General features: G+C 39.9%; 1 protein-coding gene across 1 annotated transcript in view; it reads left to right on the top strand.

Moving 5' to 3' along the window:
• Positions 1-15850, top strand: part of DDX42 (DEAD-box helicase 42) — a 32400-nt gene that overhangs the window by 3903 nt on the left and 12647 nt on the right. Inside the window, exons 5-12 of the mRNA XM_065422522.1 lie at positions 3091-3152; positions 4483-4519; positions 6576-6725; positions 7383-7487; positions 9005-9124; positions 10387-10563; positions 11684-11812; positions 14195-14294. Of these exons, the coding sequence (XP_065278594.1) occupies positions 3091-3152; positions 4483-4519; positions 6576-6725; positions 7383-7487; positions 9005-9124; positions 10387-10563; positions 11684-11812; positions 14195-14294 (880 nt within the window). The remainder of the gene's footprint in view (positions 1-3090; positions 3153-4482; positions 4520-6575; positions 6726-7382; positions 7488-9004; positions 9125-10386; positions 10564-11683; positions 11813-14194; positions 14295-15850) is intronic.

The following is a 15850-nucleotide window of genomic DNA, read 5'->3' as shown; positions in this document are numbered from 1 at the left end:
AGGTGTTTGTCCAACCTGTTCTTAGAAACTTCCAATGATGGGGATTCCACAACCTCCCTTGGAAGCCTATTGTGACGAACTGGGACTGTTCTTACTGTGGGCTTTGAATGCTGACAGGGGAGTGTGGCTTGGATAGTCCCCATTGGGGGATGGGAGACTGACCGATGGAGAATACCTGAGCATGTAACATGAGAACCCAGGAAGGGGTTAGAGGCGAGGTGACACCTTTGCCCGGGAAACTGAAAAAAGGCTGTGGGAGGGGTCGCTGAAGGCAGAGTCTCAGGGCTGGCTGGTGATGTGGCTGGGAGGGAAACAGGGCTCTGACCTCCCAAGGGGGCTGGGGTGCCCTGGGACCCCAAGATGGACCTAACTGAGAGGGATCCTGTTGTCTGTGCCTGCAAGACCTGTCTTGGACTGTATTCCTGTCGTCTAAATAAACCTTCTGCTTTACTGGCTGGCTGAGAGTCATGGTGAATCGCAGGAAGCCAGGGGTGCAGGGCCCTGAGTCCCCCATACTCCGTGACACCTATTTCAGAGATTAACTACCCTTATAGTTAGAACGTTTTTCCTAATATCTAACCTAAATCTCTCTTGCTGCAGATTAAGTGCATTACTTCTTGTCCTACCTTCAGTGGACATGGAGAACAGTTCATTCCTGTTCTCATTGTAACAGCCCTTAACATATATGAACACTGTTATCAGGTCCCCCCTCAATTTTCTTTTCTCAAGACTAAACATGCCCTGTTTTTTGAATCTTTCCTCATAGGTGAAGTTTTCTATGCCTTTTATCATTTTTGTTGCTCTCTTCTGGACTCTCCAATTTGTCAATCTCTTTCCTGAAGTGTTGCGCCAAGAACTGGTCACAGTACTCCAATGGACTTCTCACCAGTGCTAAGTAGAGCGGGACCGTTACCTTCCATGTCTTACATATGACACTCCTCTTAATGCATCCCAGGATAATATGAGCCTTTTTCACTACCTACTAGCCAGTTTATCCCCATTTTGTAGTTGTGCATTTGATTTTTCCTTCCTAAGTTCTTTGCACTTGTCTTTATTGAAAATCATCTCGTTGAATTCAGCCCAATTCTCCAATTTGTCAAGATCATTCTGAATTCTAAACCTGTCCTCCAGAGTGTTAGCAACCCCTTCCTGCTTGCTATCATCTGAAAATTTTATAAGCATACTCTCCACTCTATTATTCAAGTCATTAATAAAAATGCTGAATAGTGCTGAACCGAGGACAGACCGCTGCAGGATCCCACTAAATAAGTCCCCCCAATTTGACAGTGGACCATTGATGACTACTCTTTGAGTACAGCCTTTCAGCCAGTTTTGCACCCACCTTATAGTAATTTCATCTGGACCACATTTCCCTATTTTGCTTATGAGAACGTCATGTGAGACTGTGTCAAAAACCTTATTAAAATCAAGACATCATGTCTATAGCCCCCCCATCCACTAGGACCGTAACTGTCAAAGAGAAGGAAATTAGGTTGGTTTGGCATGATTTGTTCTTGACAAATCTATCTTGGTGGTTATTTGTAACCCTATTATCCTCTCGGTGTTTACAAATTAATTGTTTAATAGTTTGTTCCAGTATCTTTCCAGGTATTGAAGTTAGGCCGACTGGTCTATCCTGTCCTGAGTCCTTTTTGTTCCCCTTTTTAAAGATAGGTAGTATGTTTGCCGTTCTCCAGGCCTCTGGGATTTCACCTGCCCTGTAAGGGTTTTCAAAAGTAATCACTATAGGTTCTGAGATAGCTTTAGCTAGTTCCTTAAGTACCCTAGGATGAATTTCATCAGCTCCTGCTGACTTAAATACATCTAACTTATTTAAATATTCTTTAGCCTGTTCTTTCCCTATTTTGGCTTCCATTCCATCCCCCTTGTTGTTGTTGTTGTTAATTGTGTTACGTATATGATCACTTTTAACCTCTTTAGTGAAGACTGAAGCAAAATGGGCATTAAACATCACAGCCTTCTTGATGTCACCAGTTGTTAGCTCTCCTTCCCCTCTAAGTAGAGGACCTCTACTTTTCTTCATCCTTCTCTTGCTATTAATGTAGTTATAGAACCTCTTCTTACTGCCTTTTATGTCCTTTGCTAGGTGTAATTCTTTTTGTGCCTTAGCCTTTCTAATTTTGTCCCTGCATGCTTATGCTGTTCTTTTGTATGCCTCCTTAGCAATTTGTCCATGTTTCCACTTTTTGTAGGATTCCTTTTTGATTTTCAGGCATTAAAGAGCTCCTGATTGGAGCCATATTGGCTGCTTCTTTCCTTCTTCCTATCTTTCCCTTCTATTCTTCCTGTCTTTTCTTTGCATCAGCATAGCTTGCTGTTGCACCTTTAATATTATCTCTTTGAGAAACTGCCATCTCTCATTAACTCCTTTTTCCCTTAGATTTTCTTCCCATGGGACCTTAACTACCAATTATCTGAGTTTAACATCTGATTTTTTGAAGTCATTGTCTTTATTCTGCTCCTCTCCTCCCTTTCCTTAGAATCATGAAATCTATCATTTCATGATTACTTTCACCCAAATTGCCTTCAACCTTCAGATGAACTATAACATCGCCAAAGATCTAACAAGGCAGTACAACACAATTCATTGTAAGTAACAAAGCTAGTATTTTAAGCTTTTTTGTTACTTTGATCTTAATGATTTATGCCCTGGCATCAATTCTGCTAGCTGCAATTATGTTTAAAGACAGTTGGTGCTAGCTGGGTTCTAGCACAGCTTTCCTGACTGATGTGTGTGTGGAGAAAACTCTTTTTAAGAACAGTGTTGGAAATCGTTGGCCTAGGAACTCCCAAAGGATTAGTCAGTAGCATGATATGGTTAGCATAATAGGACATGGAATGAGAGACGGCTGAATCCCAAAAGTGCTGTTCCTGCAGCTTGATGGAATAACCAAGCTCTGATTACTTTGGTCCTATTACAATATGACTGCCTTTTTTCCCCCCCCTTCAGATTTATTACCATGTTTTGTAAGGTCATTCATCCCTTTGTATAAACAACATTGCAATAAGGAATTTTCCTTTATAAGCTTTATCCTTGCTGTTATGTGATACAATTCTGTGTCCTCTTAGGATCAAGCAGCTCGAGACATGAAGAGACTTGAAGAGAAAGACAAGGAAAGAAAGAATACAAAGTAAGCTCTCTTCTGTATCTCTCAGATCCTGCCTTGTAAGGGTGTTTAGAGCATTTCAAGGCTTATAAAAACCATCTTGTCCATTTTACATTAAACTTAATTGGTTCTTTAGATCCATGTAATGTAAATATAGTAAATAACCAGAGCATAGAATCCCTTCCAGTGGCTAAAGTTTTGTGCAGTAAAATAGCATCAGATGATAGATGAGCAGAATCCTTTGAGGCACCCCAAAACAAAACATACTGGAAGATTCACTTATAAGAAAACAAACCAGGCTTTTATTTTATTTGGGAAGGATCACCGACGACTTTTCTTCCTACGCTGCAGCAACCATCTGTGCCCCTACACAAGCCAAGGAAAACTGGGTATGGCTCCCTACCGAGCCAGTCACTGCCGCCCTGAGCAATATCCAAAGGACATTGTTCCCAAGTGTGATTCAGGTACTCTTTGCCCAGCAATCCCAGGCCATGCAAACTAGGGACTGAGGGATTCAACTGAGATCCCTGCATGGCAACGCATTGCATTGCTACTAGCTTGCCAGACTGGCCCAGATGAAGCTATTTGCTCCCCAGTGATTAGGAATGTTTGGTTTTGTCTAAAACCATATTTATTAGAATAGATGGCTCCTTTTGGGATCATCTGGTGAAAGAACCATTGCAACACAGACAAATTTAGAAATAAACAAAACCTTGCAATAAATACTGAGATTCTTCCAAACCTAGTTCAGGAGTTAAGAGCAGTGCCACATGCTGCTCCCCACAGTTGAGATATTTTGAGCTCAGAAGCAGATTTACAAGGGGGAAGCTTGCCTGTCTGTCTTGATCAGGTGAAATAACTAGGTACCATTGATACTTGCTGCGAACATCAAATGTGTTAATATAGTCTATATTGCATGGCGTTGATCAGGCTGTTCATAGGCCTGAAACAGAACACTGGATCCAAACCACCACCGGCTTTGGGGAAGCTCTGAACTGGATGCAGACTTCCTGGTTCCTGTCCCTCTCTAATTATGGGCTTGTAATAACCTCTTTTGGTAACGCCAGGGACTTAAACCAAAATGCTCACTTTTCAAAAACTTTCACAGTAGAATCCACATTAAAGAATTCCTAATCTTCAGCCATGCTAGTGGAAGTAAAATGAAGCTTGTGCAGGATTATGTATTATGAAAACTCCTGTGGGTTGGGATTATACACTGATTTAATTGCTGCTTGATGTTGTTAGTGTTGTGTCTTCCACTAAAGTATGGAGCTCAGCACTAATCAAGTGACAATACAGAGCTGGGTATGTGGAACATTTGCAGGGAAGTTTGTTTCTCCGCTTGTTTTTCCAGGGGTATTCGAGATGACATTGAAGAGGAAGATGACCAAGTGAGTTCCTATGCAGTCTTTCTATCTATTTTATCCCCCCCAAATCGAACTACTTAGGTACAAGCAAAACTTGAATACCATTTGAAACAAACTTGGAAGTTCATCGAGAGAGCCTACTAGTTTCCCTGTTGTCCCTGCCTTTCAGATGCTTTAGAAAAGAAATAAAGAATATTGGGAGAAAAATCTCACAGTTCCTTAACTTGTATGTGAGAGGATCTTTCAGCTGATATAGTTTAAAATACACACCGTTTTCAATACCTCTGGGCCTCATCTAAACTGGTTATAGTAATATCTTTTATTTATATTGGTTCCACACTCTCCCTTTTCCCCCATCCCAAATAAGAGAAGAACAGAAAGGAAAAGAAATGGGAGGGAGAGGAAGGAAGTGGGGGCAGGGAAGGGAGGGGAGAGTGATGTCTCAGTTTCCATCTGTTAGGAATAAATGAAAGGTTTCTAGAAAGTTAGACCAAATCTTTTTAAATTTGTCTGAGATCCGTCTTCTCAGAAACATTACCCACTCAACAGCTGCTAGGTCAGCCAAGTTGCTGTGCCAAGCTTCTATCCCCGGAGGCAGTTTGTTCTTCCATCTAGATCATAGTCATCTAATACAGAGCTACAGTGGAACCATGGGAAGTCGCTCTGATGACTTGTCAGCCAGATTTTGTGGCTCTTTGAGGGCAGCGATCAGCTTTTACTCTGTATGCACAATTAGGGCCCCAAACCTGAATGAGGCAATACAATAAGGGCATGGCTACACATACGCTTACTGTGCGGCAAGCTGGAGTTTGAATCAACAACACACCAGCATGCTGCTTACGAAGTCTCTGGGTGAACTCTGCTGGTATGTACTAAAAGTTCCCTAGTATGCTTTGCTGTACTGTGACTGCAGTAGGGTCCACATGGACACTTAGTGTGCAGCATGCTGGGACCACTGCAGTTTTACACCCTAGCTTGCCATGCCGTAAGTGTACTGGTAGACATGCCCTAACACAGATAATAAATGAAGAAAAGAGACTTCATTTCAAAATGTACTTTATTCATTTATTTGACATGTAAACCTAATTATTTGATACTTTGTGATTTGTTAGTAACTATTCTTTTAGTTTCAGTAATGTAGGACCACACCAAAGTGCTGTAACTGTATACATTTGAGTGAAGCTAATTTATGCATGCAAATACCTGATACTATGCAAATTATATGCAGAGATGGTTAGTTAAGCAGCTAATTGGCTTGGTGAATGCACATGCGAAAGTTAGACAAGTGCAAACATTTGCACTCAGGTACATGCACTGGACTTTGGAAATCTGGCCCTGAATCTTTGCTGAGAAGTCAGATGAGACACCCATTTCCCCATGAGACTGTTTTGGTTTGCTGATTAACAGTGAGAGCTAAATGAGTCTCTACAGTAGATGTGCATCTTTGTTAGATGTCTAGGGTGGGATCTTCCTGTGCCTTCAGTGAGTTCCAACTTGTGTCTCTCTTGAAGGGTTCTTTTGGAATTGTTTCTTTCTCACTGAAATGGGGTGTTGACTGTCCATTAGTATGTTGAAGCAAAACAACTTTTCCTCACTCAGAGGATGGTGGGAGGAGGTGAAAAATAAACATTTGAGGCATTTTAGGGGGGGTGTTTTTAAAAAAAAAAAAAAAAAAAAAAAAAAGTGACTTTTTGTTCAAACTTCCATGTTTAAAGGGAAGTCTTTTGTTCTGTAGTCTGTGGATGTAAGAATGGACCCTGCCATTTAATAAAGCATAACACATGACATTTCTTGGTACAAACATTTCTTAATCAGTCTTTTGAAGAAGAAAAAAGTTTTTAAAGCATTTTGTGGTACTAAGTGAACATTACAGCAGCTTTCTTCATTTCTTCTGATTCTTTCCTCTGGACTTTACTAGTATTGCTGTTTACTAGAAGAGCCTGTTCTAGTGAACATGTTGTCCTTCAATGGTAGGTGTTAAAGCGAGTGACCATCTAATATATGCACCAGTTAAGCAAAAATACAGTAGTATTTCCCCCATTGTATTTGTGTGTGATTTTACTGATGTGTTTTGCTGCAGGAAGCTTATTTTCGCTACATGGCAGAAAACCCTACTGCTGGTGTGGTCCCAGAAGAGGAAGAGGATAACTTGGAATATGATAGTGATGGGAATCCAATTTCACCGTCCAAAAAAGTCATAGATCCTCTTCCACCTATTGATCATTCAGAGGTAGGGATGGAGTTTCTTCTACTGGGTTTTAACTTAAGGAATTTGTGTCTTCCTCAGCCTAATGAGCCAGATTTGTGGAGCACCTCAAAATAGCTACCTGATTGAAGGGTTAAGTTAGCTAACGGTGGTTATAAAATTAATCTTGATCTGTTTGAGGAAATTGAGCAGAACAGAACTAGGGGGTTACAGGTGAGAGTTGTAAGGAAAAGAATGGTAAGAAATTAAGGTCGTATTTTACAGAATGATGAATAAGTGTCAGGGATGTCCAGGGCGGTAGTGGAGTCAAGAAGCGTGAATGAACTCAGTTAAAAATTGTTGACTATGTTGTCATCTCACCAGCTAGACTTCACTGAGTGACTAGAGCCACTCAGTGACGTTTAGGTGGTATGAAGAAGGCTGCTGGAAAAAGCAAACTAGCTGTGAAACAAACTTCTCTTGTACAGCCAATGATAGTAGACAGCATTTCACTGCTGTGCCACATAGTGTTCTCTTTATTGAAATTAATTCAAATAAACAATCATCCTCCCAGACCAGCTGTTGGCTAACTTCGGGGATGGTTAAGACTTTGCTCAGAAAAGGACAAACCTCCCTGCCAAAATCCAGTGTACAGAATGGATTCCTGTCTCGTAGACTAACTGTGAGTAATTGAACCTGCAGATTGAATACCCTCCGTTTGAGAAGAACTTCTACGAGGAGCACGAAGAAATCAGCAGCCTCACCCCACAGCAGATAGTGGAACTACGACATAAGTTGAATCTACGGGTAAGCTGGAAACAAGACCATACTCCCAGGACTCCTCACTTTCACCCCTTGGATTACTTTAGTGGTTACTATGCCCAAGACTTTCACAAGGGACAGTGATTTTGAGACCACTTGAGACACCCTAAAGGGGTCTGATTTTCAGAGAGCAGGTGCTCAGCACTTCCTGAAAGTTAAGGCCCTTTGAGGCATCTCGTGTTGGACACCCAAGACCATCCGTTACATTTGAAAATCTTGGCCAAGGTATTTCAAGTGCAGTTTACATTTCTTAAAGGGTTTGTATATACTCAACACGGGTATGGGACATGTCTGCAAATATGAGGAAAACAGTGTCCTTCATTTATATTAAACATGCTTGCCCATTTGTCTAGGCACATTATACAAAACCCATCTCATTTATCTAACAACATTAAAACTCTGTCTAACTCACTCAACCTATGCATAGAGGAATAAAGTAAAATGTATTTGTATATACTTTCAGAAGTTCCACACTTTTTTTTATTGGCATAGTTAAGTTTAGGGATGTTGCTTTGTGTTTATAAATCAAGGAGTTTAATAACTCTGGTTCCCAAGGAAGCAGTTTGCTTGCCATAGGAAAAAAAACAAAAACAGAAGTACTACAATCACATTCTCTTGAATTAGACTAAGGTATTGTACTGTGGAGAAATGCAACTGTAGTAATGTTTGATAAGGGAATCAGTCCTCTGTCATTTGTGCTTTATCCTGGGACACCTTTGGAAATCAGATGCTCCATGTCATTTATTTTGAGATTTTTTTTTTGGTAATGGTGAAATATTAAATACAATTGACCATTTCAAACCTAATTTAATTTATTGTTCAGACTCATTCCTTCATTATGCAATAACAGTTCTGTGTTGAATCCAGAGCAGTAATCTTTTTCTTGCTGTATATGGCCAGTTCTGCAGTTTTTTTATCCTCTGCAGTAAATAAAAAATAACTGAGATGATCTGCCTCTGAGAGTCAGAATGCCTGGATATGAGTCCCAGCTAAATCATTGTGTGAGTTAGGCAGATTATTTAATTTCTCTTTCTCATTAGTTTCCCCATTTGTAAAAAAGTTATATTATCCAGCTACCACACAGGGGTTTGAGAGTCTCAGGGCTTGTCTGTGCTGTCCCTCGGTTCTGGACTATGGGGCTGTGAATAGCAGCATACCACCAAAGTGTAACCAAAGTGTGCTGTAACTCCCCCAGTGGACACTACCATGGACTACGTTAATGCAAACTTAGGAAGTCTTCTTGTTTGCTCCTGCAACATCTACCTGGAAGAGTTACAAGACAAAACTTTGATGTATGCTGTTATTCATGTTCCTGTAGTCTGAAATGCTCCAAACTTGTATCTTATGGCATTTACACTGCGTTAACCTTATTTCTGTCAAAATGAAAATGTGTCTTCTTGATATAAAAATGTTATGTTAATTTTGTGTAAAGACTTCTCTGCTTTTCTCTTTCCAATTCCAAGTTTTTATTTCGTACTGTACATGTATCTTTTTATTTCTAGGTCTCTGGTGCAGCTCCCCCCAGACCTGGCAGTAGTTTTGCTCATTTTGGATTTGATGAACAGCTTATGCATCAAATTCGGAAATCTGAGTATACCCAGCCCACTCCTATACAGTGTCAGGTGAGTACTGTTACTTCCTATTCCTCTAGCATTAAAAGCAGAAGAATTGTAGGCAAAAATTACCCTTAGTCCATATGAAGCTGTGAGCAATTGTGATTGCCTATATTAAGCCATCCTGATGAATAATTCACGTACATCCATGCAAATTACTTTAATCTTATTGTAAAAAATAGGTTTACCTGCTACTTTTTAAAATAAATGTAAATAAAGTCGTCTTTTTTTTTTTTTAATTGGCCCGCCCACTAGGATTTGTAGCAGGTGTAAGCCATTATCCTGTTGCTCAGGGGAATATATGGCACTGCTAGATGTTCCCTTTTTATATTTACTGTGTTGCTTTAAAAATAAGTGTTGCACAAAATGAACAAAGAACAGCACATTGAGAACCTTATACTAGCAAACAGTTCACACCTAACTAGCACCATGAGTAGGATGGGTAGGCTACATGGGAAGTGGTTTTTTGGTTTTGTTTTTGGCTATTGGAATGTATTCCATTGCCTCAGTGAAGTGGGCCCACCTCTATTGCCGTGCATGTGCAAGGGATTCTACTGCATACGTAGCCGGTTAGAACAGGAGAGTGAGGCTGTAAGTCAGTAGTGTAAGATTATAGCCAACCTTTCTGTAGCTGCATTTTTTTTATATTTTAAGAAACGCAATAAATATATGGGATTTTTTAAAGTTATGTCTAACATTGATAAAATTCCTCAGACTTTGCTGTGTTTAGGGGTTGGTGTATGTGAGGTTAGTCTATATTGCAGCGAATAAAAATATCTGCTGCTGAAAAATGCTGGATTGGCAGCACTTAGAGATAAAGTGAGTACATCACAGCTCAGTACTGGTATAGTATGGTCAGGAGCACTGAAAGCTTCTCTTCACCACCCCACCAGTGTGCCTACATCTGGACCAAGAGAGAGGGGACACCCCCGAGAGAGGGTTGTTCAGTCTCTTGACCCCTCTGCTAAGATTCAGCGGGAATTTCAATTGTGTTTGTGATATGTATATTTATCCACTGAGTACTGTACTGAACCCTTGCCATTGATTTCACATAGGCCACAAAACAGCCCTGAAGTACTAATAACTTCAGTCCTCTAACAAGTTCATCCAGACCTGAACTTGGCAACCTAGATATGGAAGTGTGTATAGCCGGTTACCAATCCCTTGTGCCATCTTGTCATCCTGATTGTATGGGCTTTCAATCTTTCTGTTTTATCAGTCTATTTATGTGTTAGCTGACGCATGGGTTTAGAATGTGTTTTTATTTTCAGGGTGTTCCGGTTGCATTAAGCGGCAGAGACATGATTGGCATAGCTAAGACTGGCAGTGGGAAAACCGCAGCCTTTATCTGGCCGATGTTGATCCACATCATGGATCAAAAGGAGTTGGAGCCAGGGGATGGTCCCATTGCAGTGATCGTGTGCCCAACCAGAGAGCTTTGCCAACAGGTAGGTACATAATATACATAGTATATTTGTTAGCACTGTTTCCTCATAGAACATGACAGATCTCTGTGCAAGAGAAATTAGCAGATGAACTGCAATAATCTGTTGAAAAAGATGGAACTGTGGGTCAATGCCCTGGTTTATAATTTAAGATAATGGTCTACACTTGTAACTCCTTTCATCCTGGGATCTCAACCAACTTTATAGATATTAACTAATTATCTAATATACCTATGAAGTGGGTTGGTATTACCTCCCTTTTACAGAAGGGGAAACAAGTATAAAGAGGTAAAATGATTTGCTTGAGGTCACCCAAATCAATGAAAGAGCTAGGACTAGAACGTGGAAATCGGACTACCCGTCCCCTACTCTTGTATCTAGACAGCACTCTTCTTGTCATGGAAATACACCTCTACCTCGATATAACGCTGTCCTCGGGAGCCAAAAAATCTTACCGCATTACAGGTGAAACCACGTTATATCGAACTTGCTTTGATACACCCGAGTGCCCCCCCCACCCCCTCCGGAGCTCTGCTTTACTGCGTTATATCCGAATTCGTGTTATATCGGGTCGCGTTATATGGGGGTAGAGGTGTATTTGTTTGCATTATTTTGGAGTGAGTAGCCCCAGGAAGCAGGCGTCAAATCTATAAAAACTATGTATGTTAATTACAGATTGGTACAATTCTGACCTATGCTGTATCCTATTGATACTTGACATGCCCTAATACTACTATTAATGTCATAACTAATAATAATGTCAGTTATGTTGTTCCTGAATGCTGAATATATAATATAGCAATATATGCTTCAAAAGGACATTGCTGAGGTTCGTTAATATTCGTAAAATGATTTGAAGTTGAAAAGTTCTGTATAAATGCTGTGGTCCAAATTCTGCAGCTGGATGCATGGATAGGTTTCCAAGTAAAGTTAATGGGAGCTTCACATATGTATTTCAGAGCAGAATTCAAGCTTGAGGATTTGTAATATGTTCCCTTGAGTTACATTAAGACCAAGTTTGAGATGGTGGGATTTAAGAATTAGTTGATATTTCCAAGAGCGAGAGACCTTTTTGTTTGAGTCTCTAATCTGAGCTGTGCTTTGCTTTGTTTGCAACTTTCAGATCCATGCTGAATGTAAACGCTTTGGTAAGGCGTATAACCTGCGCTCGGTAGCAGTGTATGGAGGAGGAAGTATGTGGGAACAAGCCAAAGCTCTACAGGAGGGGGCAGAGATAGTCGTCTGCACACCAGTAAGTATATTTTAACAATGATGGAATCTTTCTTTTTTGCCTGCACCGGGGCTTAGGATCCTGGCTTTCTTTTAAATTGAAATTGAGAGAGATTTTTTGAAACCTGGTGATGGGGAACTCTTTCATTAACTATTCAAGCCCTGCAGTTTTCCTTACTACCAACAGCTTAGGAGGTGCTATAACAAACATGCTGAAATCATTGTTGAATCTGGAAACTTTGAGAGGGGTAATCTCTAAGTAGGAAAGATGAGAAAGAACAAGGTCAGATTGAGTCAGTACGAGGCATGCTTGGTACCAGCACTTGATTTCTTATCCTTGAGATTGTGATGAAAACCTTTTGAAAGTGACCAGTTCCTGAATCAGCAGACAACATGCAACGATAATACTGAAAGGCATGAACAATCCATCCTTACCTTGGTTGTGTTAACTCTGAAATCTAATGATAGTAATTTGAAGTTGCACCATTGTTAACTTTGATTCACTGCCGATCAATTAGAAACAGCCAGCTATTTTGTAACTGTGGGCAGAACTTGAGCAGCGTACCCACCAGATAGTTTACACTGATTCCTGGGAAGGAAGAAATTGGGGGGGGGGGGGCACGTGTCAAAAATATTCACAAGTCCAATGATTTACATTTTAATAATGAAGATCAGTATTAGTGAAATCTCTGGGTAAAATGAGAAAAGACAAACCGAAGGAAACGCAAGTGATTATCTGTTATGGATAACCAGAGTGAAAACAAAACATGAAAAATTTCTGGACCAATTATTGAGGAAAAGCATAGGGTATTTGACCCTCTGGTACTTTTAAGTGTGTGTTTGTGCAGATATCTATCTAATCTAATCTAATCAAATAAAACTACATGTCTACAATTTGAAAAGTAAGAAGAGTAGAAATGTACTCTACGGTGATCCAAGGTGGTATAACTAAGTCTAAAGGGATGCAGCTAAGCGAAGGAAACTGTGAGTGGAATATCAGGGAAGATTTCGTAACTGGGAGATCTGTTAGAATGTGGAAGTGGTAGAAATCACTTCATTCGAGTCATTTAAAACTAGAGTGTACAAAGTACTTAAATATACTGGAGGGAGCACTTTTGTATTGCCCACCAAAGAGAACTATTTTTTCCCTCCATTTTATTTCCATTACTTTGTTTGTATCCAAACAAAGCCTATTATGATCTTCTCACTGGTGTCAGTGAGTTCAAAATTGGGCCATTTTCTCAAGGTTTCCTGAAGTCTTTCTTGCATATGCTTCAAATATTCACCTAATGTCCAAATTTGATAATGTCCATTTCACTGTGCTGAGCCATCTGAACTCTTCTGTGTACAGCGGACACAGTTCATGGGTCAGTTCTGCAGGATCTGTTGCTATATTTAAATATATATAATCTAATATGTTCATTGTTGTAATATATTTTAAAGCATGGATGTCTTATATTAAGAGCAGGTTTTTCCCCCATATGTCCATTCTATTTCTATATTGTACCAAGCCATTATGACACATTAGCCTAGGCAGTTGCTGTGTATAGCTCTTCTCATGAAAAATGAATAATTTAGTGTTAGGTACATTTTAGGTAATCCAGATTGTTGCAACAATCATTCATGTTCAGAATGGAGATGGTTGCAGCCATAATCCTCACAGTGCCACGTTGTGGCTTACTGACTTTCAACAAACAAGCTGCATTATTGCAACACAGTTCTATAATTTAATGCTTGTGTTGTAATGATTATCAAGCTAATGGTCTGGAAGGAGTTTTATATAAGAAACTGTAGACCACTGGGCTTTGCCTCATCAGACAAGTAAGAATTCAGTCATGAGTGTTCCCAAAGTAAAATTATATTTAAATATGTCTCAAGTGAATATACAGGGCCCCAGCAAAATTTAATGGTCCAGGTTGCTATGCCTTTAAGATCTAAGAAAATTATGCTGGCATGTGTATAGTGACACGGTAGTGACCAGTTTAACCACTGGGTTGTCTGTTGGATGTGGGGTCTCTAGTGCATGCTTCACTTCAAAATTGAATGAAACTAAGAGTAGAGGTTCATTTTGTAGTGTTGGCCCTAAATGCTGGGATGGGAATTTCAGAGAATTGGGTGCCTAACTCTTAAGGCTCTTTTGAAAATCCCAGCCTTAAAACGTAGTGTACCGGGCACACTAACTGGATGCATTTGGAATCTTACTTCCACTGATTTGAAAATATAATTGATACAGAACCGCGGTTTGAACAGCAATGATCTATTATAGACTGAAGCATTGAGACATTTTCTATTACAAGTCTCTTTTTTAGTATTATGATTTATACCAGAGCAGTAGCCACTTTCCTCAAAGATGCCACTTGTTACACTTAAAGGCTTGTGGATTTTAATTTTTGTTTTCTGATAGGGTCGCTTGATTGATCATGTGAAGAAGAAAGCTACCAATCTTCAAAGAGTCTCTTATCTTGTGTTTGATGAAGCAGACAGAATGTTTGACATGGGTTTTGGTATGTATTGAATGAAAGCCTCCATACAGTATAAAGTAGTGGTACACAATTTTCAATCTGAATTGGCTGGCTGAAACTCTTGTAGCTTAACAGAACTTTGAAATCCATTGAGAAAAATCTGTATGGACAGAACCCTTGCTAGGTATGCATTTAAAGTGTATGACCTTTTAGCATTGATGAAAAGAGGCCAGGCAGGCCTAGCAAAATGAACATGGGAATGAGATTCGGGAACTGCTAGGTTCTAATCTTGACTTTTACCTCTGACTTTCTGGGTGGCGTTGTGCAAGTCCCTTCACCCCTGTGCCTCAGTTCTGCATGTATAAGTGGGGATGCTGTAGTAACACCTGCCTACTTCACTGAGATGTTTTGTGCTTGATCAGTTAATATTTGTACAGTGCATTGAATATGTGTACAGCTTTGCGGTGTCATTAAAGAATGCCCGTGCCTTGATGTAGCATGGCTTTGACTCTCCAGTGGCGGAAGCAAACCAAAGAGGAGAGAGGCTTGCTCGTGTACTGTAGGAGGTGTAGGGACATGCACTCAGATTAATTTGGAGCACAATTGAAGGGAGTTATGAAACAGCATTTTGGCAGCAAACAGGTGCAACCTGGAAGCAATAATAAAATTAGACAACTCTTCAATCTGTTTAATTTAAATATGAAATAAGGGGCATAAAAATTGCTATGGAATTGCTGTCAGAGCTATTCTTCTGATTGTTGAGCAAATAAAGTTAGAGCATTTTGATAGCCTCAGATTTTTACTAATAACTGGTTGTGGTGTTGGGTTTTTTTTTTTTTGGCTGGGTGAGTAAAATGTCATTAAATTTTTTTCCGTGATAATCATCATGGTAAAGAGCAGGCAAGGTTTTGTGCTTGTAAATTTCCATGACAATTCGGTAAGTATGAATTACATTTTTTTTTTAATGTGCTGACCCACTGGCCCTAGATAATTCTTGTTTGTTTTCTTTTTCTATTGCAACTTCAAGCCCTTGCTTTGTTCCCCCTAGTCAAAGATTATTGGACTCGAATCCTTACCTTCCCAAGCCAGTGCCTGTTGTATTAAGGCCATTCAGAGTTAGTGGCTGGAATTTGAGCACTACACACACTGTGCCCTCATTTTTGGGGAGCAGCATTGCTTAGTCTGTATCTCAGGTTAGCTCCACACTCATGGCACTAACACTTAGGCTGGAAGTCAGTCAGCCCTCTCAGAAGCTGTAATGAATGCGGTTTCACAACCAGAGGCATACAGAAAATTGATGCACTTTGCAGAGCAAAAGTATCTCTCTGCCAAAATCCATTTACTCTGCTGTCTTCATCTGTTTCGTCAGCTGGCCTGAAACACCTGCCTATTGAAGTCTCAGTTGGAGTAAGCCGGTTTCTAATAAACCAATGATTAGTGAGTCTGAACAGAAAGAACCTCTTCAGATTTTTGTTTGCTAGGGCAAAAACAATTTATATATATAAAGTACTATTGTACCTTTATTTTTTAAAATTCCACGGAATGCACAAAAATCTTGACTAGATTTCCTTTCACTCGCTAATGAAATAGTGCTAGGT

The sequence above is a fragment of the Emys orbicularis genome, chromosome 25 (genome assembly GCF_028017835.1).
Source record: "Emys orbicularis isolate rEmyOrb1 chromosome 25, rEmyOrb1.hap1, whole genome shotgun sequence".
In the NCBI taxonomy this organism is placed as follows: Eukaryota; Metazoa; Chordata; order Testudines; family Emydidae; genus Emys; species Emys orbicularis.
This window is presented reverse-complemented; position numbering and strand designations above follow the sequence as displayed.